The 26,204-nt window shown below is 31.4% G+C and overlaps 1 protein-coding gene across 1 annotated transcript; it reads left to right on the top strand.

Moving 5' to 3' along the window:
• Window positions 1-10,325: 10,325 nt before the first annotated feature.
• LOC139490563 (pyrokinin-1 receptor-like) lies at window positions 10,326-23,133 on the top strand. The gene is made up of 5 exons (XM_071277409.1): window positions 10,326-10,513; window positions 10,806-11,231; window positions 18,293-18,823; window positions 21,399-21,527; window positions 22,460-23,133. Exons 2-5 carry the CDS (start codon window positions 10,964-10,966, stop codon window positions 22,891-22,893), a joined length of 1,362 nt encoding a protein of 453 aa, XP_071133510.1. The 5' UTR covers window positions 10,326-10,513; window positions 10,806-10,963; the 3' UTR covers window positions 22,894-23,133.
• The last annotated feature ends 3,071 nt before the right edge of the window (window positions 23,134-26,204 follow it).

Raw genomic sequence — 26,204 nt, 5'->3', positions numbered from 1 at the left:
TTAAAAGTATTTGGAAAAACCAAATTATACACATTCTACAATCATGTCATTTTACATTGTTTTCAATGTAGGTGTTGCAATACTTTTTTCCAAATGCATATTTGGCAACGTCCAATAAAAATCATCATGGCAAACAGATTTCATTAGAATGCAGTTTTATGGACTTCTCCTATTTGACTTTACTTTGGAGTTCGGCATTTTTTTTTTATACTGCAGCATTTACAAAATAACATATGTACTTTCACTTTACTTTTGTATCTACAAACATGTACTTGATATGGATAAAGGGGAAGGCGAGGTTGTGCGTTACACTGGTTTATCCCAACCTCATTACATCCCACACTTAGTCAGGATTTCTGTACTATATGGTACTCGCTGGTTCTTGTCTTTGTATATTTTAATGCGTCTTGTTTTTAAAGGATTCGGGTGTCGATTGTTGATGTGGTCTGTTTTACTCCCTGCTTTTGTGGGAATTGTTATCTTAACAGAATGGTTAAAGTACAAATGAAAGTCGGGCAGTCATGCCTCTAATAAGATAATTGCATTTTACATTTTAACCTCAAGCAGAAATAAAACATCGTTTGCGGTATTGATTACACATGTTATTAACATCAGTAACCATGTTATTTCTTCGTCAAGGCCTCCTCTCACTAAAACAGGCACGAAGATATATCTATAACATGTAGATATAATTAGAGACTTAATTTGATTGAACAAAAATAAGACATGATAAATTATTGTCCACGTGTAGCATTAAAAAAATACTAAATATCTTATATCATTGAAATAAATGAATATACAAATATAAATGGACCCTGAAATCAAGTCATGTTACCCAATTGGTTTATAAAAAAAAGTTAAAAAATAAAAACATGTTTATAAGTTCCATGCGTCTGAAGTAATTTTATGTATTTTCCATCATCGGGATATCTAAAATCCGAATGAATGATAGCCAGGGATGACTAAAACCCACTCACATATCCTATTTGAACTTGCAAGTGTCAACAATACTTACATCACTGAGTCTTTCGTAGACAAAACATGCGCCTGGCATACAAAATGTGTGTTTTGGTACTTAAGGTGATTTATTACTATTTCCTCAACCTTTTTTGCGTTCGTCTTATAAGATAAATTTGTTTGTTTAAAATGAGCGGTCAGTTGTGTTGTCAACTTAACAGAGCTATAAACAACTGCCATACAAATGGGGAATTTTAATAAGTTTAACTTCATTTTCTTCATAAAATTTCTGAACCAAGTCATGAATATGACAGTTAGTAGTCCGATAACTATTTTGACCATAAACCAGGTTCCTGGTTCGATTCCCGTTTGGGATGAAAATTTCAGGAACTCAATTTTCGGCTCTCCCTTGACACCATTTGCGAGTATGGTCTTGAGGAAACGATGATAGTCCGTCGGACGGGGACGATAAATGGCTGGCCCGTGTTAAGAGAGAGCCATATCTCTTGCACGTTAAAGACACCCTTGTAGATTTCGAAAAAGAGTAGGCTAATGCCGCTACAAGGCAGCACTCGCACCCGCAAAGTGGAAAGGGATTAATATAAGTTGTAAAACTTGTTTCCCAATCCACTATAAATAAATATGTTTAAACTAATATGACAGTTGTTTTTCACATGTTATGTTGATTGATCGCGTTTGATTTTGTCAGCTTTTATGGACTTCTCCTTTTGAATTTGCCTTGGAGTTCAGTGTTTTTGTTGTATATTTTTACCGACGTTCAAATCTCGCAATTATATTTGAATATACAAATCAAGTGATTAATTAAGGGAAATCGGTTGCGCCGATAAATACAATTGTTTCTGAATTTGCTTATCTAGTGTGTGCATCTCTTTCATGCAAATCATTAGATCAAGTTTGTTTCTAGATTGCAAGTGTTTTATTCCATCTTTTGGTTTTAAGCATGAATGAGTAAGAGGTACGTGTCACTTGCCTATGTGCACGAAATCTAAAATGAAGCCGATAAAAAAAATACACCAGAAAAGCCACGAAAAGGTTTTAGTCAGAATCGTTTATGGTTTAGGTCTGGTTACTTTATTGTACCTACGAAAATAATTAAGTTTTAAAATGCTGTTTGTAGTTGCAACAGCTGCCACCGCCATACCTATAGTATATTTATTCCTTTGAACAATGACTAGCTATCTTAATGCTTTGCAATTACTGAATGATCATAAATGTTTAGTCTTATTGTTTCAGTTTCTCCCTTTCAGGCTATGTGTATGCCAGCTGTATAATGTTCAACTAATTTTACTCAATTCTAATGCAATAAAAGTGGAAATTTAAATTAAAACCATTACATACTGACAAAAACCACAAACAGGTTTCTATATAGCTTAATGTTAATGAGTTCCCACTTGTGTTTTTCAATAAAGATTCACGGTTTAAACATTGTCACTTAAGTTAGTAGAACAATAATAAGTTAAATTTGTTAAACAAACCAGCAATAATCACTTCATCTGTCATGGTGTGTTTGATTGATTACAAGCCAAGAAGTTAATTGTCAATTATTTCTAGTTATGATGGAAGTGTTGTTTTGTAATTTTCAAAAGGGAAGGTTATTACGTTGACAAACATGTTTGGCCATTTGGACTGTAAATAGAAATAATACTTTTTTTTAGATCGATAAGACCGAGGAATCACGATTAGGCATCATTCTATATATATTTTTCTATAAGTTAAAAATTGCTGCTGTCAGCATAATGGGACTGCTTTTTTCCCTTACTTAAAATGCTACTTGTGAATCATTTTTTTTTTGTATCTTAATACACTTACAAAAATGTCTTAACTTTTATAATATGTTCCTTCACTGATAAATTAATTGCAAATGTTACCTGAAATACATGTAATGGAATTGTATGCGACTGTCATACAAGTGAGAAGTTAAGCTAGCTATTAAACCAGGTTTAATCCACTATTTTATACTTTAGAAAATATCTGTACCAAATCAGCAATATGACAGTTGTTTTCAATTCGTTTGATGTGTTTAAGCTTTTGAATTTGCCATTTGATTAGGGACTTTCCGGGGTTTTTTCCCGGAGTTCAGTATGTTTATGATTATTTTAATAATATTTTAACTTTATTTCAATTTCGGTGATAAATGGGGATGCCAGGATTTTAACAAGAATGCGTGCTTCTTTTCAGAAAAGGCGTCACACATTACAAATGATCACGAATGGAATTTGAAATTCGACAAACAGAAATAATTTCCAGAAAAGAATTTGTTTCATTTTATTAAATCAGTTTATTCTCAAACTGTCGACCTTCATTGTCCTGCAGATAGCAAATGTCTGATATGTTGGAAATCATAGAGGAAGGTTAGTAGGAAACTACACGTTTTTGCATACAGTCTGTTAATGAAGGAAGTATCACATATATTTGATACTTGAGAGGAATTATGCACCCTTTCTTTTATCACAGTTGGTTTTTATTTTTATCTCCACGAACCAAAATTCTTGCAATGAGGTAACGAAATTGCCAAACTATTTTGAATTGCTGTTGTCTGTTGTTGGATTGAGTTGTTGTCTCTTTGACATACTTCCCATTTCCATTCTCAATTTTTATTCCACTATGTAGATGACTTACTTTTTTCATGAATATTAACTCGTTAAAAACAAATTAGAATTGAACTTATGTAATTGAGTTGTAAACTAAGGATCGCCTCGATGTAGCCTTTTTTGTGCTGGTTCGATGTAAAGCAAACACCAATCGATCAATGTAAACTAAATTTACCACTCAAACAACAGGATTTGATTAAAACTTGGATTAAACAGCATATGGCTGTGAGCAAAATAAAAATTCCTAACTTTTCACAAAGACTCATCTTTCTTGCTAGAGATAATAGTATAAGATAACATGCACATTAATAGAGATATTTGCCTAAGTCCACAATTAGTAATCGTTATAAACTACTATTGCATTATGTCACACTCTAAAGTCAAACCACTGATGTATTGGAAATCTGTTGTTAAAGTGCATCATTTCAAAAAAATACTCTAAGACAATTATTGTGTCGTCATAAACACATTCATCAAAAATGAGATGAATCTAGAAGCAATTCAAATTTCATACATTTTTTATTCGCCAAGGTCAACTCTCGTTTGTCTCAAACTAATAGAAGAAAGAGTAAACTAGAGAAACTAGAGAAAAAAATCGAAGGAAATGAAACAAAAAGGGTTTATCCTAGATCGTAAAAACATATATAAATCAATTCGCGATACATATAGCATCCGGGTCTTTATAATTTTACCAAAAATATATCAAATCAGAAAGTACTAAATGGGTATTACTTTAATTCGAATTTATAAGTTTTGCCACAAAATAATATTTGTCCGACAAATCATAAACCTTGTTAGATATACTTTTGTTTGCAAATAACAAACTCAAAACGGAAAGTCCCTAATCAAACTAAAGGGAAAACCAAAATCTCAAACACATCAAACGAATGAATAACAACTGTGATATTCCTAACTTGGTATTTTTATGAGTAGAAAGGATTCAAAATTGTTACAAACGTTTAGTTCTCATGCACATATTCTGTTTGTTTGCAGAGCAATCAACCATGTTGGGTTTTTTTTTTAATTTCCCCAAGTTTGTTATAAAACGGTTATCTGTTAAATACAGATAACACTTTGTCACTATTTAAAACTCTTAAACGCACGTTTTTAGTGGGTAAGAAAAACTTTTGTTCAATTTTCATTTTTCCCCCGTTTATAAGAACAAATCATGTTCGCTTTTATCATACCCCCTATAAAATTTCAGAAAAATCATTGGGTAAAAGCGAACACGTGGAAACTGTGTATCCGTAATACACAGTCGGTGGGTGTGTTTTATTTTAAATACACAATCAGTGGGACTGGCATATTTTGAACACACGATAAGAAGTGGTAAACGTAGCGTAAATTCATTTCCTTTCAAAAGCAAACATGGTCTTCTTCTAAAATAACAATCAATGTCAAAATATCTTAATATATTTTTTTTAATTTTGAAGACACAAAACATGCCTAGCATGCCTAGGCGACGCTAATTTCTTCACTGTTAAAAAATATTTCAAAATTATAAGTAATGTTGCGTTGAAATTAGAATGCAATCAAGGTTTTATGATATTAAATGTGTATTGTTACCATTCCCAGTGCAAGAAGGTACTAATATAGAAGACTTAATTAATGTAAAAGTCAACATGATACAAAATATTGTGTAATGACTCATTTTTATTATTACAAGTGATCGAAGAATAATATCAATTGTGTTACACCGACTTCTAAATTTCCTTTATTATGATAGCCGGTACGATAAATGTGTCTTAGTTACCTAATATGATATATATGTGATTCATGTCAATTTGTTTAACCCGGTCGGTGTGATTATTTCAAATTAGGTTCTCTCCCAAAATATTAAATTTTCTGACCCCTATTTATCGTTTCAGGTCACTCGTACACTGTTTAACTAATATTATATGACATGTTTTTGTGCCATTCTCACTTCCTTCAGCGCTACATAAAACTAGAACGGGGAACTATATTAGTTATATGGCCCTATTCCATCGAGAAGAATAGCAGTATAAAGCATGTAATATATAGTTCATCTTGATTTCTGACAGAACTGTTGGCATGAAATGGGGAACACTTTCGACTCTGATCGAGAGATTTTCTTCCTTTCAAAGATAAAACAAAAAATTAAAAGGCTTATTTAAGAATTGAATGCTTCTTTTTGTAAATTTATTGGGGTGTAAAAGCGTTGACCGAAGTACATTTTGTATGCAGCGCGGAAGCGCTTCATTCTAAATATGTACGCACGGTCAACGCTTTTACAACCCTATAAAGTTACAAAAAGAAGCATTCAATACTTATAATTACATTTTTTAGCTATGATCATGAAAACACGAATTTTATATATTTTATTATTTAATTCACCTTTGCACTTTATTGTTGGAGCACGTGTTATCATGAGTGAAAAGTTGTATTGAGCAATGCAACTGCTTACGGAATAACACGTGATGTGCAGTTAGCCAATCAAAATAAAATATTATAATGAAACATACATCTAATGTAATTATATAGATATGAGAAAATGTGGTATGATTGTCAATGAAACAACTCTCTATCCAAGTCACAATTTGTAAATGTAAACCATTTACTTTATATTCAATCATGTACAATTAAGATTAAAATTGACAGTTATACAAAATAAAAAGCCTTGGTGTATATCAAGGTTAAACAGTCTGTCGTAAACATGATACATACTTCGATATATGTAATGATATTGTTGTGACTGCCTGATAAGTATTATCATTCTTTGCTGCAGACAAAAAATATCTGATCTGCAAGGCATTGCATTTACATGCCACAATATATCGTATATACTATGCAACAAACAAAACACATAATCCTACGTGAAAAGGCACTTCTCGAGGGCAGATAAAAATAGTCTAACTGCAAAGTTGCAGATTTCAGTAGCATTGATTGTTCGAATTAAAAACGTTAAATATGTAATTGGTTGTGTTAGCCCTTTGTAACCTTTGGGTTATCTGATGGAGAACGATTGTCGTCACATATTTATAAATATATATAAGCAGAACAGCCGTTTAGAATACCAATATAACTGGAATTTGCTTCATTTTCTATATAAATCCACAGCTAGCAGCAAGGTGTCTGACAGTTTTACAGATGGAACTCTAATAAGATAATTTAATATTTTACGATTTTTTGTAATTATTAAAACAACATTTCGCTCTACCTCTGCATGATAGATAGCGCTAGTGTATGAAGAAAAATGATTAAAATGTGTCAGTTTGATTGTTTTTAATTATTCAGTCGCCATTCCTGCCTTCTTATTTTATAAAAATTCACAATAAGATCAATAGTCTCGCGCAACAAGGGCACAATAATTTTGAGGAGATTTGACTGATACTTAAATGTTATTTATGCAACCTTTTATCAAAATGTAATTAGATTATTACGTATTTAGAAAAGTATCATTTTCTCTTTTTAATTAGATTTGTAACATACGATGTTTGCATTTGAACAAAATAATGTTCTTATTTGTTTAAAATAAATCCAAATGATATTTGTTTTCTCTTATAAATTGACAACAGCTTTTCCCTTGTGATGCATAGAAGCTTTTGTGAATGACACTCTTTTCAAGAAGTATTGATGTTGTTTTATAAACCTTTCCCATCTTTTCGTATAAAAAAAACACTTTCAAGCGAGTAGTATGATATGAAAAATTATCACAAAAAATATCAAAGGAAAAGTGCAAAAATTGTAGCGATAAAAGACTTTCTCATAGATATGTTAGTTAGATCACATTAGATTAACATGATCGTTGGTTTAGGAATTTGGTGTAAGTTAGGCCTTGATAACACCTGTCAACGTGTTCAAAATTAGTTACATGGCGGGTGTCAGTGTTAAGCAGGATCTATCTACTAACATTTCCGAAGCCCCTAAGATCATCAAAATTGTCTGTGATGTTCGTGGTCATCTCTGCTCTGTGAAGCGGTTTGTAAACTTATATGCAAGTTGCCTTGCTTATTTTATTATAATAATTACTTTTTAATTTCCCGAATTTAAAAATAGAAAAAAACAATAGTCCTACATAAAGATCAACAAGATTACTTTTATTTTATATCTCTTTTTTTTTTTGGGGGGGGGGGGGGGGGCTTTTTTTTGCGAACAATTGCAATTTTGTGACGTTGAACATATCAATTTTGATTATTATCTATTTTAATTAATCTTTTGTAGATGTACATTTTCCCAATTATAAAATGATATGAAATCAATTATGAAAAAAGGACATATAGCATTATAGTAAGCAAATTAAGAGTGAAAAAATAATTTGCGCTTTATGACTTGAATATTTTAAAATGGAACATTAAATTTATCATTAATAAGACATATCGGCTACTTTTTTTCTATAAATGTCTTAGTCATTTGAATGATAAAATTATAGTTAACGTGAGAAAAATATATTTAAGTGTTAAAATGTCGTGCTACTCGATCATTGCCTCAAGCATCCTGACTGAAATTGAAAAATACAACCAGATATTGTATCTATTTTCGTAAGCATTCCGCCATCAGGAATAGATCCACACATGTATGTCCATCATTTATCACTGGTCTAATGAAGCGCTAGATACTCAGATCGTTATGATAAAACAGTCATTATCTCGTCATAACTGTCACGTTTACAATTTATTTGTCAAATATGGTGTTTCATTGTCCACTGCATGTCAAAATAACCAAACAACTTATTTTTCTTATGTATCTGATGTGCAAAATATTACAATAAAAATACATTCTCTTCAGGTATGTAGGTATTCATATATTCCTAACTATATATATTTTATGTATATTTGAAAAGTTCAGATTTACGAAATGTACCAGTTTATGTGCATCAAAATAATTTTACTTTTGTACTATGATATATCGGGATTTTTTTTAGATTTCAAATCGTTTTTATAAATTGTGTAAATGTCAGCAATATTTTTGTCGTCCGCATTAATATTTATAAAAGAAAACTAATAACCAATGAAATTATTTTATGAAGAACCAATTTCGTTAAGCAATTTGATAGTTTCTAAAAATAGGCGTAAACGGGTTCATTTGTTTATTTGAAAATGGTGACTTTAAATTAAATTTATCTTTATACATCTTAAGTATGTATAGCACGGACAAACATGTATTATTGTTGAATTCGACCCCAACGAATTCTTTTGTAAATACATGAGTAAAGACCCCATTTTAGTGCGTATTTAGCATTCGCAAAACGGTTACACTTGTGTGCCTCCCCAAAACACGGTTATAAGTCTGATTATACGGTAATAGGGGAATTAGCTTTCAAATTCATGTTCACCGAATTCTTCATTTTTGATTTATAACCAATGTTAACATGTAAAACATTTATCCAAATTATAAAAAGTCTAAAATAAACAATGAAAAGGGTAAGGGCTCGAAAATATTAAATTTCGTTTCGTGTATATTTTAGTCTAGGTGCCATCTAATTACCCAACGTGTTGACCTCCGAAGACCGCCGATGGTCATATAAGCGATTTAAACATAAATATAGATATATTAATAGATAGGAAACTCGTGCAACTAGATTTTTATAGGTGTGTATAATTTCATATTATAGATTAAAAATATATGATAAGTATCGTTTTTACCTGTATAAGAATGATATGTTGTGGATCGAATTAGTCAATCAAATGATTTACCTTAGTTTCACTTTCAATGTTGACATTCTTTTCCTTAAAAAAAAACCAACACATACAGTTCAGGCGTTATTTCATATGACATGAAATGTAAAAATGTGTCTAAAATAATTGAAAAACGACGAAATACTGCATAAGAAGTACAAAATGTACATTGAGTTTCTCAACTTTGTTTCATTGATTTATTCAAACTTTACCGTTTTTTCATAGCAATAATGTCTAATATTCAAGTTATTATATAAGGAATAACATAAAATCTTAATATAAATTGTTTTATATGCAATCATATCACAACTCATTATTTTTTATATCTTTCTGATAAAATATTAAAAAAAAAGTCTTTGCGAAATGATAAATGATTATGATCAAAGCGTGATAGCAGTTCAAATTAGGAAGTGCATGCGGAATAAGGTTTTATTTGTAAAACAAAACAAAAACACTTTATCATTTAAATGGTTCTAAAGGATACAAAATGGATGCTTAAAACGCTTGTTTATAATATCGTTGACATTCAAAATATATGTCTTGCAATTAAAGTCGAACGATAAAACGCAATTTAAATGCAATGCAACACTCAATTGTGAAAAATGCAAGTTTGTTTAGCTGAATGAGTCTTTGTGTAGGAATTCCCTGATGTTTATAGAAAGTCCAATAGAATCTCTGTGATGTTTATTAACATCCAAACACTTTGTGTGCACTGAACAAAGTTATCTTGCACTGTATGAAATATAGGTTCTTGTTTACAAAATAGTCTGGTTAAGAAATTGTTAGAAACGCGGTTTTAAGTGTTTAATTGGATTCAAACGTATTTATTTACCAAGAAATAGTAATGTATTTGCTAATAAGAATTGGTTCCGATGGTCCATTCTTAACTCGTAAACAATTTTAATTGGTGCATATCCCGTGTTTCTTGCGTGATATTCAATTCATTTCGATTAAGTTTGTTTTTGTCATTTTATTTAAGAAACTGTTTGTAAGTAAACAGTACTCGAAAGTGAAGTGTTGACGTATTACCCTTTATATTACTTTGTAGATAATTCTACATTATTGATTTGCATATCTGTCTTTTTAAACTAATCCTCATTGTAAAATCATTTTGTTCAATGTCACTATATAAGTAACTCTGACGATAGTACACGTTAAAGATTTCTAAGTTTTCACGACCCATTTGTGTCAGCTGATACGAGCCACTTAAGTGATTTAAGATTGAACAAGATATTGAACATTCATTTAACTGTTCTGTATAACAGTAAAAGTTGTCATTTTGTAACAGAACAATATAATTAAATAACGGTGAGTATATATCTTGGTTTATATAAGATCTGCTATGATAAATTGTAGAAATAATTAGTACTAACAGAAGATAATTGCAAAATGCTTGGCATAAAATGAACATTGCTTCTGAAGAAGACGGCGTAAGCTGTCATAAAGTTTTCACGTCGAAGTGAATATTCAATAATAGAGAATGAATAAGTGTTGTATCCATCACTTCATATTTTAACGAGCCTTAGTAAAAATTAGAAGAGAAAGTACATAATTACAACTGTCTAGCTAAATATTTAATAAAAGTTCTTTCTAATTACAGCTGAATATTAAAGATAATTACCACTCAATACAGGTGATCCGGTTAAACAGTCGATAAAAGAACGTGGAGTTTTATTTTAAATTCAGCAAGCGTCGAAGGATGATGTTTGTATCGTTTAACCGTTGATGTGGACAGTGAATTTTTGAAATGCTACAATAATGGAAGTTTTAAAAAACATCAGCACATACAAGAATGAAACTGCGAGTATGGGCAATGAGGATTTAATATTATCCCATCTAGGACCACGTCGCCATGATTTACCAGTTGTTGTAATTTTGTTAATTATCTATTGTTTGATATTTATTTCTGGAACTGTCGGAAATATTTGCACGTGCGTTGTGATCGTGAAAAATAATTACATGCAGACAACAACAAATTATTACCTCTTTAGCCTGGCTATTTCTGATATGCTGACTTTGTTATTTGGTAAGTATTATTATCCCTTCTTTTTCAACATTAAAATTTACAGAAAATATGAGAAGACACATTACGTAACTTATTTGTATAGTTAAGCAGGTAAATATGGTAGAACGCGCACAAAATAAACCCCGCAAACACGAGAAATCATCAATAATTTAACTTTTTATAATCAATTAAAAACAAATTGCAAAAACAATGAAACAAACGAATTGTATGAATAAATTGTAACTGCTGTTATGCATAACATAGTTCAATAGATTTTGTTTGTCACAGCATTCTTTTTTAATCTGGTAGTTTATAAACATTTTGTTTGTCGAATGTTTTTTTTTTTGTTTTTTTTTTACATTTGCTAATACTATTTAGTAGACGTTTCTTTTACTCTTTTTTAAATGAAACACATTTTACTAAAATTTTAAAACTGAAATTAAATTCAACACAAATCGTAGGTTTTCATTTTTTCCAAGAGGACTCGTATATGCTGGTATTCGAAACAACACTAAAACATTGCGTGCAATTCCAATGTTACTTGATATCTCCGTTAAACTTTCATCTTTTTGTCTTTTTTTTTCTTTCATTTATACTTTTAGACTACCAGTTATGACATATATGTTATATATATTTTTTTTAACACAGTTGACATTTAATCCGTTTGAGTTCTAGAAATCTTCGAATCTTGTTTAATGGCGTATTTTGTAGTGTATATGTGATTATTTAGTAGTGTATCGATGCTCTCTCGAACCTTTCACAATTAATTTATGAGTACTTCATTTGTTAAGTTATTCAAATGATGTCCATAAGGTGTTAAAGTATATCGCTAAATCTGATAATCTATAGAATATAGAATAATAAGGCAAAGGAAAGGTGATGAAGTGAACGAACTCAATGTGACAGCCAGTGGTCAGTTACTGGACATTCTTCTCACATTATTTGTATATCAAAATAGTTCATCTTAGGTAAACGTTTGTCTATTGTACTTGAGTGAATAGAATTGAATGACCATTGTGTTCATATACTGATATATCAATAGGTCATAGGGTGAAATGCACATCAACTAGCTAGAACTATTGTCACCCTTTTTCATAGTAGTTTGTCTTTCTTACTAGAAAACCACTTCAAGAACATGTATGCTAAACGTCTAGGAGGCAGGATTTAAGCTACTGCCCAATTTGAACGTGTAATTATGATGTCTTCTTTGTTAAAAGTTTCTTGGCGGACTATTCTGACATGACTTATATCTCACTTCATAAAAATAATAAAATATCATGAAAATATCTTACAAATTCAATAGTTAACCAAGGTGCAGACAAAAGTTAATGGAGATTTTCTTTGTTAATTGAACGTTTCTGCATTTGTTCAATGGAATAAAGGCGTTTTGTAAAATTAACTGTAACAAAAAGTGTAATTAACCAGAAAAAGCTACTTTATTGCATAACCAGAACAACCTGCTTGTACTTAATCTAATGGATGGAAGTTGAGCTTTATATATTAGATAAAATATTACCTTAATTTTGGACTGCCATTTCCTGCTGGTTTTAGAATTGAAGGTCACATTGATCTTACACGTTAAGTATCAAGATAAATTACAGTTGGTATATTGAAGAAAGACTGTTTATAGAAAGAACAAACGAAAATGTGGTATTATTGCAATTCAGACAGATCCTTACCAAAGACAAAATGGGATAAAAATTAACAACTATAGCTAACAGCTACTTCACGGTCTTCAACAATGAGCAAACCCGATACCACATGGTAATGGTTGCAAAATTTATCGAATTATCTTTGTAGAATAATACAAGTAACATGTCTAATCTAGGCATGGTGTGAAACCAAAATCGTTTGTCTTCCAAAGAGTACCCAACAGACCCCTCAAAAATTTGTTGCTAGCTAGAGTTTTTACCACAACGAGATTGGCTCTCTCCTAAAACAAAGCATAGGCTTAATAGTCATTACTTCGACCGTACGTGACTGCGACAAAACAAACGGGCACTCACTCAGCACCATAAATTCTGCCACGTTTCATTTGTAATACTATGTCCGCCAATTATCATGTATAAAGAAAACTTTCTAAAATTTAATTTACGTAAAAGCCAAAATAACTTTAAAAAAAATACAAGACTGGGAACAATCTTCGGAGATTCGTTAACCAAGCGTTTTCATAACTTGATCTACATTGATCACTAGCATGGGTTTTTTTTTGTGGCAAGGTGTGTTCGATTTCTATCTTGATTTTTAATTTTTCTGCCGAAGGTCGATGGGTTTCTCCGGCCTTCTCGGCTAATAAATTTGTTATGCTTATTGCCATAATTGTAGAAAGTGGCATACAACACAGAACAAACAAACAAACAAACACTACGCATGTGTACCTCAAATTAGTTTGGACAAATAATTCAAGGTGTCTGCAGACACAAACTTGTATATAGTTTTTAGTTCTATAACATAAGTTTTTTTGCTCTTTTTTAGTGTATTGAAATAATGCATTATTATACCCTAATGGTGTTGATGGCATACAAAGCAATTGTAACATGTATCCAATTTAATTTATTATTTTACTTGTTTGTTGACTTTTAGTAGTAGAATGTATATATTTTCTATCAACTCAAGTGCAACCAGTTCCCATATCATTTCCTTCGGGTAATGAAGCAACACGAACGGTTTTGTTTATTTCAAAAATGTCTTTTATAGCCGACTATACGGTATAAGTTTTTCTCATTGTTGAAGGCCGTACAGTTGCATATGATTGCTTGCATCCACTTTATTTGAACTCTGTTGGATAGTTGTCTCATCGGCAATCATACAACATCTCCTTATTTTTATATTGTTGAAAGTCATTATATATCGTAAACCAGACAGTTTACAGGGTAATACCCTATGTTTGGTTCTAATGGGAAATATGTTCGGAAGTTCTTTTCGTTAATTAGTTTCAAATCAATTTTTGATATAAAATAAGGCTTTGCCATCAATAACGAATAATTGGATGACCATTACATAGAATGGTAAATATTGGATTCAGATCTGATAATTAAAAAATCCGTTAAATTGTCACTGATGCCGGTTTATTTCAATGTCAACATCGTTCTTATTAATCTTACTTGAATAATACTTGATTGTTAATGCTACAAGAAAAACATGTTTATAGATAGCACCAGACAGGTTACATTTCTATACAAACTCAGCGTATTAATGTTAGGTCATTGCAATAAAAAAGAAAAAAAAGTCTTATGTATAAAGGTGAGAAAGTAATTTATTATTTACATTAACATTTTTGCTTCCTCTTTAATAAACATACTGAGCTTGATTAGAGTCAGTATAATTAGTTAGTATGAACATCTAATGATAGTAGTATGTAGATGCAAGTTGGTTTGCATCAAAACGTTATTTCTTTTCTGGTAATGATTACCCATCGTTTTCCGTCGTTATAAATAAAAGAGGAACCTGTAGTTGTGACTTTGAACGGTCAGCTAAAAGTAGATTTGTAACGACGAAAAAAAGGACAGGTGGAAAAAAATAATATGTTCAGTCAGTCGGTTCTCCGTTTGGAAGTTTCGCCTTAGTTATAATACGAAAAGAACATATTGTGGTAGCTTTCATTTAAAATTTCCGTAAGATACAAATAAAATGGATTTCAGTATAACCAATGAGAGCAAACTTATTAACATAAAGTAACAAATGTTTTATTGTAAGTTAATATTTGTACAAATTATTCAATTATAATATCGTAAGTAAGCAACTCCGTAGAAAATGTCGTAAGTTGAAATGCACAGGCACCAAAATACGTATTGTGAACTGTGTGTGGAATTGGAAATAAAATACGATATTCCTTCGAACATTTATTTGTAAAGATAAGATTTTTGTTATGTCGATATTGTAAGTAGGTTTTTATTTCGCATTAATTCCTGTGTTTTCCTATCCTGGTTGAGATTGACAGTTTATCATGTCTTTTACACATATACGGTTTTTACCAAGTATCATTCGAGATCATAAGAAAATAAGACAATGTCTTTAAAGCTGTAGTTAGAACATGATCATGACGTAAAACCCATTAGAAGAGCATGCTTAATTTGAGTTCAATAAAATAAGTGTACTTAATCCCACGTATAATTAGGAGTTAAACCTCCAAAAAATTTAATATAAACAAAATAAACGCACTGTTAAACAAGAACTATTTTTAAAAAAGATATCCGACGTATTTAAATTTGAGTATATTTTTAAAACTATCATTTCGATAACCTTCAGAAGCACAAAGATACCATTTGAATAACGTTTTCTCTGTTTGTGTTCAGTATTCTTCTGTTTACATTCACCAAAACCCCGAGGAAATCTCACATGCGTAGGTGCGTTCTAAAAGTCATGTACGTACGAACAAAGTTTACATTAAAAATAATATAATTGTCCCGAATAAACAGCTGTCACGGATGCAAAGGAGCTATTGAAGAAACAATTATTTTAATAAAAATATAAATCTTTGTAAGATCTAGTTCAAATATTTATAGTTTTTCACTTGCTTTCCATCATGATATAATTAACGAGTCGTTTTTTCAAACACAACCAAATCACCCACCATGACAGCATTTTGTCCAATCACAGAAAGGATTTTCGAGCATGCGTATTCTGTTGCCATAGTTAAGCGTCCTTAAGTTCAAAGGGCACAAACCGAAATTATACCGACTACGTCGGAAAAAAACATGTTTAGATCATAAGCATAATTCTAAACACATATTTTCTGCACTTGTTTTTACAAGTTTTGGTCTAAATATGTCTCAATACTTAACATCTTAGGTTGAATATCTGTTATGTTAATGACCGTGTTTAGCTTTAAAATAAGTTATTCCTTAACACTTTTATTCTAAAACACATTTAAAGTGGGTTTATTTTATTCAAGACATGTGCACATTTAATGTGCTTACTTGGAAAATGTGTTTAGATATTAAACACAATCCTAAACACGTCTAAAAGAACTTAGTATAAAAAGAAGATGTGGTATGATTACCAATAAGACAACTCTCCACAAGAGACCAAATGACATAGAAATTAACATTTATAGGTCACCATACGGCCTTCGACAACGAGGAAAGCCCTTACCGCATAGTCAACTATATATAAAAGGCCCCGAAATAACAAATGTAAAACAATTCAAAGTGTTTATTTTATAAGCGCAATGTTAACAGAGTACAGGTATACATGCAGAAATAAGTCACATTACATTTTTAGAAATGTTTCAGAACGCACGAACCTATATAACATGTATAAGTACGTGATAATATTTGGTTCAATATTGCTTTTTATTTCACCGACAACATAAGGCGGACAACATATACTGACGAAGATAAATATAGCTTCTTTTAAAGTGAAGTAGATGGAACTTGTTAGATCCGAGGAATATATCGAAATGTCAATTGCTGAATTCATAGATTGATAGATAACTTAATTTATGTATGATAGAAATTGATTCAACGAAAGGTCATACGTTCATAAAAAAGAATATATTCATTGTAAGACACGGTATTAAAACAGATTCCGTCAATCATTGCATCAAATTGGTGTGTCTAAAGTGAGAATATGCTCAGTTGTTTTCAATGTCAGATGGGATGATCTTTATTGTGTAATACAGGCTCATTAGTTGGTTTTCATTTGGGAATTTAACTATGCATCGACTTAAAGCCAATATTTGGCTTGATTTCGTAGTGTATGGCTTATTCATTTAGAAGATGATTAAAGTCTAAATGCATGTTGTTAACAGATGAAAGGCTTCGATTATCGATACATGTATCTTTAAAGCGATTCATCTTATTACTTTCCGATGCTTTATCAACTTTGGTGCGTCGTTTTTCGGATTTTTTTTATTCATTGCAGATTTGCGTCTTATTATTATAATAATTAGGTGCATACCAACTGACAAGAGCGTGAAATTAATCATGTTTAAGCTTTTGTACGAAATGATTTTTAGAAAGATACAAGTAACAGAATATTCTACAGTCATCTATCTTTCAATCAATCGCTGCTTATTGAATTAGCTGAAAATCTGGCATCAATTATACATAACTGAATATTAAGAAACTTAATCAACTTAATGCAACAGTACGTCAAGTAAAATGTAAAACACCATTAAATTACAAAACTATTGACCCCCCCCCCCCCCAAGAAAAGAGGTTTTATAAAGAACTTAAATTGGAAGCGTTGCAAGCTTAGCCTAAAATATACAGATATACCCCTTCCCTTGACTGTATTGCCGGATTTAGAATATTCCGATCAGACTTGAGATATTCATTTCAATGCCTCATGTGATGAGAGTGCAGCCCTATCTGCACGTTTAAAAACCCTGCTACTATATAAAGGGTCCGTTTCTAGCCTTTTGTAATGTAAAATTGCTGTCTGCATTCAATATGCTCTCATTGTACAATGACAGTCTACATTTTCTGGCTTTCATCTCGCTAGAACTTGGCATATTTTGTATACCTATTGTATTTAATTTGATCTTATCTTTAATATACATGATATATTTGTAACTGGACGTTAAGGAAACAATTGTCAGTAATATTATCATAAAGTGAGTGCAAACATTAATATCTTACTTTTAAACTAAGAATGCATGTTTCTCTAGCAAAGTTGACTTCTTCCAATTTAACTGTACACTATAGATACAATTATACTTTAACGTAGACAAGTATAGAAAAATGCTATCGTAGACGTCTCAAAAACTACCAATTACACAATACAATTCAGCGCGGTATCAGTGTATTACATTCTAAAGTTCATTCTGCGGTTTAGCTTGTTGACTTCCCTTAATACTCTAAATGATTCTCGTCATCAAAACACACCTATAACATACTTGTGTTATACTAGTGTTCTAAGTAGTAAAATGTAGTGTATACAAAAAAAAACTTCCCGAAAGTATTTTCTTTTGTTAAAATTAGGATAAGAATCAAAGAAACAGACAACGGACGAAAATGATTTTGTACTCCGCAATTTGTGTTAGGTTTATATACGCGACACTTTGTTTTGTAATTATAACTTCAGGGAATATTTTAAATACATTTTTACATCTTGTAAGTTACCCTTTATATTTTCAGGATTACCACCAGAAGCCTATGCTGTTCTGGAATCATATCCATGGAGATTTGGAGAAGCTTTTTGTTTGTTCAAAAGTTGTCTTTTTGAAATGACTGCCTATGTTTCTGTGTTGACAATAACGGCGTTTTCGGTTGAAAGATATATTGCTATTTGTTATCCACTGAAAGCTCATAAATTTGCTGACCTAAAGAGATCTATAAAAATAATCATAGCGATATGGATAGTATCTTTCTTCTTTGCTTTGCCGTACCCAATACATACTAGAACATTCTATGTATTGAATGACAATAACGGAGTTTCCATTCCGGAAACATTGCAGTGCAACATTCCAACGATATGGCGTGACCGGATGAGAATAGTATTTCAAATATCCACCATTTTGTTCTTTGTTTTTCCTATGTCTGTGATAACAGTGCTGTATGTTCTGATAGCTTTGGCTTTACGGAAGACCGCCCTCAAACGTTCTTGTTCCGAAGAGTCAAGAGGATATTCATCATCTCATTCTATAAAAGCTGTTCTTCGGATGTTAGGTAATATAAACGTATTATGTTAGTTTGACGTCCATTATCAATGAACTAGTACATATTTTTCTTTAGGGGCAAACTGAATCACGCCTCCGGGTGCGGAATTTTCTGTTGTATTAATTAAGACCCATTGGTGGGCTTCTGCTTTTTGCTCTTTGGTCGGGTTGTTGTCTCTTTGACTCATTTCCATTCTCAATTTTGTTAGCCACTTGAATATGTGCACCGTGGCCACAATATAAATATACTATAGTAATGAGATTGATTAATTGTTGATAAACAGAATTGAAATTTACACTTCTAAACTTTGTTGAGTCTGTAGGGTTTTTCTAGTTTTACTGTAGGCAATAATGTTTCACTTTCTCTCTAAACACGTAAAGATCTATGCTACAAAGGGATAGGGAAGGAAAACGAGGTTAAAAATGAACCATATAGAAAACTTTATAAAAGACCTAATTCGTTTGGCACTAAAATCATACAAACACAATTACCTAGTAACATTAGAATAAAATATTAATTTGATATAGTTAACTGATTTCGGATCCAAAATTCATACCAGCTTTTCCAAATACACAACCGACCTTAACAAGTCCAGTAGTCAGCACTTGGTGTGCTGACATGAATTGTCATTGATATGGTTATATTTATAGATTTACTGTTTACAAATTTTTGAATTTTTTGAAATACTAAGGCTTTTCTACCTCAGGCATAGATTACCTTAGCTGTATTTGGCAAAACTTTTGGGAATTTTGATTCTCAATGCTCTTCAACTTCGTACTTTTTTTTTGGCCTTTTTAACTTTTTTGGATTCGAGCGTCACTGACGAGTCTTTTGTAGACGAAACGCGCGTCTGGCGTATTTACAAAATTTGGTCCTGGTATCTATGATGAGTTAATTTATCTTAAAGTCCCAGTGAGACCTTTAACACGGAACGACTTTTAATACAGAACCCAAAGTGCATGCGAACAATTGTATCGGATTCATCAGTGGAGTTGTGGAATAATCAGCGACTATTCTCGTTCAAAGACATCAAATTAAAAACTAACCACTCTACCGCGAGATACAACACTAATCAATCTCAGAATGGAATTCAAAGATTACAAATTTGATTCTCCTGTTTTCTAGCGAATCCTTATGGCTCCTATATCAGACTCTTCAGATGTTATCAATACATTCAGATGTCATTGTACTCGTTCGTAAATTATAACTAAAAAGATATCTGTTATTCAAAACAGGTTATATTGGTTATTGGAATAGTTTCGGTTTGTGTAATGTTAAATGGTCGAAACGAATATTGGAATTTTATATGTTTTGCATCGATAAATGTACAAAACAAAGAATTATCAAGGACAAAAACAAAATTGTTTGAAACTACTTAAGATACTATATCTTAAATATGTTAATATTTTTGATTCACTCAATTAAAATATTAATGATATTTTTCCATTTGATACACAAACAACATACTTTGGGCTTTTTCCCATAAAGAAAGTTTCGATTAAATATATGAAAATTAATAAACTTGTATTTATTATATGTATTGGTATTAAAGAAACAGTTTACATGAATGTTTCAGATTTAATATGTTTACATTAAACATCTGCAATTAACGATTAAATTATATGGCAGCTTTTATTGATTTCTAAAAGTCTTCCTAATTCATACAAAAAGTCGGACATGGGGGCGAGAGTTTTATATTCATTAAATAGCCATCTAACAAAAAAAAATCAAAAGTCGTTGATAGGTTAATTTGCAACGCTATATGCACCAATATCTCAACAATATAGATTTTCATTTACACCGTAATACTAGCTTCTATATTACATGTAGTTTTACAATATGTCAAGCTCTAAATCGATCAGAGTTCAAAATGTATTGAATTTTTTTTTTCAAATATCAGTCATTAACAAATTGTCTTCCAAATAACAAAACACATGTTGATACAACAAAACAAAGCATCTTGACTTGAGATAAGCACATGTACATGGACATATGGCGGGATTAAACTAGACTAAGTTTCTAGACGTCATCATTTTTTTTTTCATCTGGATAAGTAAATACAATAACGTACAATAACCAAAGTTTCAGGAAAGCACTCTAATCCAAAATAACTATATAATGGAAATGAAAAGGCACAACCCACATACATTATAAGGCCGTATAAAAGAATGCTTACAGTAACTGACAGCATGCTCAAAGAACTTAACTCGTTGGTATAAAACAAGTTATTTGACAATTAATTGTACACAACTGAAGCAGAACAGTGCAGTTGCGCTTTGATAAGTTGTCTTAATATTAATATGATTAGCTGGGTATATTTATTCAAATTGAATGTACAATCATGTGTAAATTGTCATTCTAAATATTAACGATATATAAGTTCACCCGATTCATTTTGCATGAAATTCCGCTCCATGTAGAAGGACTAACTGAGTCTTCGAGATAAAGAAAAGCAATAAAAGCGCTGTTCTTTTGCTTTTGTGTGTTTTTAGCTGTGCCTGTCCTATTTTTTGTCATGGATGAATACCCCATATACATTGTTTTTCTATTCTGTACATAATTTCACGGCGTATTTATTTTTTAGTTGCCGTAGTTGTTGCTTTCTTTGTATGCTGGGCTCCGTTCCATGCTCAGAGATTACTGACACTTTTCATAACAGATTGGAACAGTACAGTGATGCAGACAATTCAACGTTACCTCTTCTATATATCAGGTACATTCAATAATGGGTTTATGTTCAATAGGGGAAAGATACCAAAGGGCAATAAACAAAAATCAAACGTCGAAAAAAACAGACAACAACATGGTTAAATAAAAATGAAAAAAAGTAATGTTTCATAAAATGTATCTCGAATCATAAAATTTCAGATTGGTTTATTTTACAAGTTGTCAACTTCCTAAAGCAAAGGTGACCTTAGATGCATATGGATTTGGCTATTCGTTTTAGGTCCATATAGATTGCTAAGCTCCTCATATAATTTAAAGTACCAATATATGGTTATCTTGACCATGTGATGTGTTGTTTCTTTTACAAGTCCAGTGTTGGAGAATGATTTGATCTGTTGTATATAATTCGAGATACATTGAAGATACATTATATGCCATCTATTTTCATTCTTTTTCTGAAATTGACTCCGTTATTTCTCTAGATCTTTCGATAAATAATAAGTCATAGCAAGACCCGAATGAAAGACCAACCAAGTACAAGGTGATGTACATACTATGTCTTCAAACATTACTTAGAAATGCGTTTACATCGGATATCGTAAACCGTAAAATCTTTCATCTTATTCATATATATTCATCACTGTTCCTTACAATTAAATTCATTGTTTTGTAATCTAAAAGCAGCGAGTTATTTTATTAACTATGCACCAAATGCACACTTTGTTGAATATTTTGTTTATGATGCTATTTATTTATCTGACGTATGCTGTTTTAATCTCAAGTATTTTCTTGAACCCTCTTTTCGTCCACACTGAAATCAGCATCGTGCATTATTTTACCAATCACAACGGTTTTTTTTTTGTTGATAAAATACTACCCAGCATGATTTAGATTTTGAAAGTCATAATTAAGGAAAGTTCATCCTTTTCTCTTAATTTTCATTTTATGCTTTTCTTAATTCTATATTACCTATTTCAGGTGTGCTATTCTTTGTAAGCTCAACAGTAAACCCCATTTTATACAACGTGATGTCTGTAAGATATAGACAAGCTTTCAGAGAGACGTTGTGTTGTTGCTTTATAGAACAGCCAACCAGTCGAAGGAATACTATGGAGTATACTTATATTAAATCTCGAAATAGAAGCAGAAGTAATGAACTTCCGTCATATTTCAAAAACAGCGTCATTCGGAAGTCATATGAAATAGACGATAGTCAATTAGGAATACAATTACTTCAGAACCAATCAAATTTGCCGATTCAAAATGGCAGAAAAAATGGTAGCAATTGTCCTACATGTAAATATGGGAGTAGTAAAGAAATAAATGGAACAAATCATGATCAGCACACTGTAAAACAATTATATTTGACAGACAGTGCTGTGAAGTTCAGTCGAATTGGAACCCATGTTTAGTAAAATAAATACAGGGTCAGATAATACGTATACCGGTGGTTTGAAGCAAATGAACTCATGAAAATGCATTCAAAGGATCTGACATTCGTTCCCAGGTTATATAACATCATATACTCACTGCGGCTCATTTGATCTAAATATAGTAAAAAAAACTTAAGTTATATGCCATCAATTTGGCAAAAATGTTTTTATGTTGAGTGTCGTTACTTTATTTTGTCGAAAATAAAAAATATCTAAAAATAAGCAATGATTTGTCTAGACTACAATTATCCGCTGTCAGAACAAAGTTATACTATACTGTAGTGTAAATGTGTAAATACAAAAATTAACATTTGAAAATAATATTATGACAACTCCTTTTCACATAACTCATATCAAGAACATGTAATACTAGTTGTAATGTAACAATTTGAGTGTATTTGATAAAGGCTAACTAACTGTAAAATTTCAAATGTAAATTTGTCACCATCCTATATACATGCAGAACTATAAACAAGCTTCAATTGTTTGCACCTCTCCTAAGTCAGGAATCTGATGTTCAGTAGTTGTCGTTTGCTGATGTTGTTCATACGTGTTTCTCATTTCTAGTTTTTTTTTTATATAGATTAGAAAATTGGTTTTCCCGTTTGAATGGTTTTACACTTGGCATTTGGGTTGCTGTTCGGTGTGAGCCACGTCTCTGTGTTGAAGACCGTAATTTGACCTATAATGGCACTCGTACCACATTTTCTTATATCTGTATAGACTCTTTGTTATTATCATTTAACAATATGTGTGTGCCATACACGAAGAAACAGCAAATACTAATTTCAAATAATACACAAAGGATAAGAAGAATTACCAAGATTATTAGGCAATACTACGTATATATACCAAACACAAATGACTCCAAAGTCTGATTTATCTGGTACCATACCAGTGTTATTTAACTCAGACACTCCAGAAAAGCACGAAAACAACAATGTAGAAAAAAATGCACAACAAGAAAAAAAAATAATGTCACTGACGGAAAGGGGTAATATTTGCAGATGATTCCTGCCAGCAACAATACTCGGTCCTGAAATTGTCTGCGGAAACACATCCATTTAAATGAAATGATATCATGTGTAACCAATTTTAAGTTTAATTCTCCCTACTGTTGTGTACAAATAATGAAAGAGTATGATCAGGAGATATCGCCAAACTGAAATGAAATAAATAGTATATATTACTATCGAATATACAAAGATGTGTATGGTCATTCTGGTCATTCAAACCTCTACTAAATTCATATAGCTTGCATTACCAAAACATGTACAATCATTAAATACAAAATAAGTAGATGTTGTATCACTGCCAATCAGACAACTATCCTCAAGAGACCCAAGGACAATGTGCAAGTAACTACAGGTCAACACATATAGAATCATTATTGACATAAAATAAGTAGATGTGCTATTACAGACAATCAGACAATTATCAACTAGAGACCCGAGGACAAAGGTGCAAGCAACTATAGGTCATAGTACGGCATTCCACAAAGGACAAAATTCAAGCCTCATAGTAAATTACCATAAGTCCTGCCATTGCAAAATGTAAAACAATCTTTAAATTTATCACTTTTCGACAAATTTAAGTTGTTGCTTTACATCTTCGTTTTATCTGAAATACCAATTAAACTGTGTATGAGTTATTTGTGGAAAACCCATTATATAAAAAGTCTTATTTTCGTTTATACCACCAAACAAATCGGACACGCCATACGCAATTTTCCATTCTGATAAAAGTTCAGGTTTTTGTCCATTTTTGAATCAGACTTCAGCTTAGTAGCAAAGATTTTTACAGCAAGTCAATGTCCAGTAAGTTTTAGAAATCTATACCAGATAATCAAATCAAGGTTTGTATTCTCAGTTGGCTGACGAAGTGAGGAAATAAGGAGACACTTGTGAAAGGGTCGGACATGCTTCAGAAATCGTATTGTAATTTTCAATTCACATGAGTCATATTTGTCCATGTGGTTATTTACACAGATACGTATAAGTCACGGAAGTCAATTTGTGTTGCTCCTCTTTTGTTGTGGAAAATGAGAATGGAGACCATACGGGGTAACACTAATTCACTATCGTTGTCATTAGATTGAATCAGGAAAATAAGATTAGAGACCAGAGAGGTATAACTTGTTCACTGTTGTTGTCGTAAGATTAGATCCGATATTGAAATAATCACATTAAATGAACAGAAGTCTTGAACTGTCTTTGAAAAGTTATTTCAAAAATCACTACACAGAAAATAGTCGGCCTATTGTCAGCCCTAGGATTCAACATTTAAGGATTATTAAATTCTTATAAAACTAAGTTATTGGTACAAGAAAGATATTTTTACATATAATAATATAAATACATATAGTCATCCGTAATAATCAGTTGAATGGTATATCAACGTACACTGTAAACATAAGTTACAAAAGTAAATTTTCATTTGATTTAATATATCTCACAGTAATAAAATTAGCATTAATTATAAATGTGGCATATGCTTAGAGTAATAATATATTACTTTAAAAAAATTGTGTAAGGATATTTACCTTCAACATTTTCGTACAACGATTTCTATATACAAGGATAACATGTATCATAAAATATATTGAAATATACAATAAAACCACACTATACCAACACCCAACAGTTGCGAAAATGAGGATGTAAAAAAAAATCCAAAAATCACATGGTCCTGACCTGGTACATGACGAACGTGTAGTGGGAGAACCAGGCTTAATATATGCGCACACATACCGGAGTTTGTCTACCTAGTGTCTAATATATATATATATTCTTGCATTAGAATAAAACAACCTGAAGCGTGTTTACAAACTTTCTATAACATATTATTTTTAATCTCCGTTCATCATTATTTCTCTAGCATCAGATATTTTGTTGGAGAAAACGTGTATCCTGAAATGGACATGAAAAAGTACTATATATCTAGATTATCATCAAGCTTTTCCACAAAACGGCTCTGGCGTGGCATATTTTTTTCCGGTTTTCATTTATGCAAAAAACTATATAATAACATTTTCTTAAGAAGTTGAAATAAAAAGTCAACAACAGACATGCTTGTCATTTGTATCCCTATTCTTCACTATTTGACTCCAATGAACACGGAAAATGTCAAATGTTGACACAGAGATCAATTTCCTTTGATCAGTCATCACAATTAGATCTCTTGATATTGATATCTTGTACTGTGTAAAGTTATACTACTGTCTCTGGTAAGGGTTGGTGCATGTCAAAATGTTTAATCCCGCTGCATTTTTATTCAGATGCCTGTTGTTC

This window comes from Mytilus edulis, chromosome 10, assembly GCF_963676685.1.
Source record: "Mytilus edulis chromosome 10, xbMytEdul2.2, whole genome shotgun sequence".
In the NCBI taxonomy this organism is placed as follows: Eukaryota; Metazoa; Mollusca; class Bivalvia; order Mytilida; family Mytilidae; genus Mytilus; species Mytilus edulis.
The sequence above is the reverse complement of the archived record's forward strand: the minus strand, read 5'-3'. Positions and strand labels throughout refer to the sequence as shown.

Coding starts and splice junctions, on each gene's coding strand:
- LOC139490563 (XM_071277409.1), top strand. CDS start 10,964: ATGGAAGTTTTAAAAAACATCAGCACATACAAGAATGAAACTGCGAGT. Junction 11,232..18,292: donor TATGCTGACTTTGTTATTTG/GTAAGTATTATT, acceptor TTATATTTTCAG/GATTACCACCAGAAGCCTAT. Junction 21,528..22,459: donor TTACCTCTTCTATATATCAG/GTACATTCAATA, acceptor TACCTATTTCAG/GTGTGCTATTCTTTGTAAGC.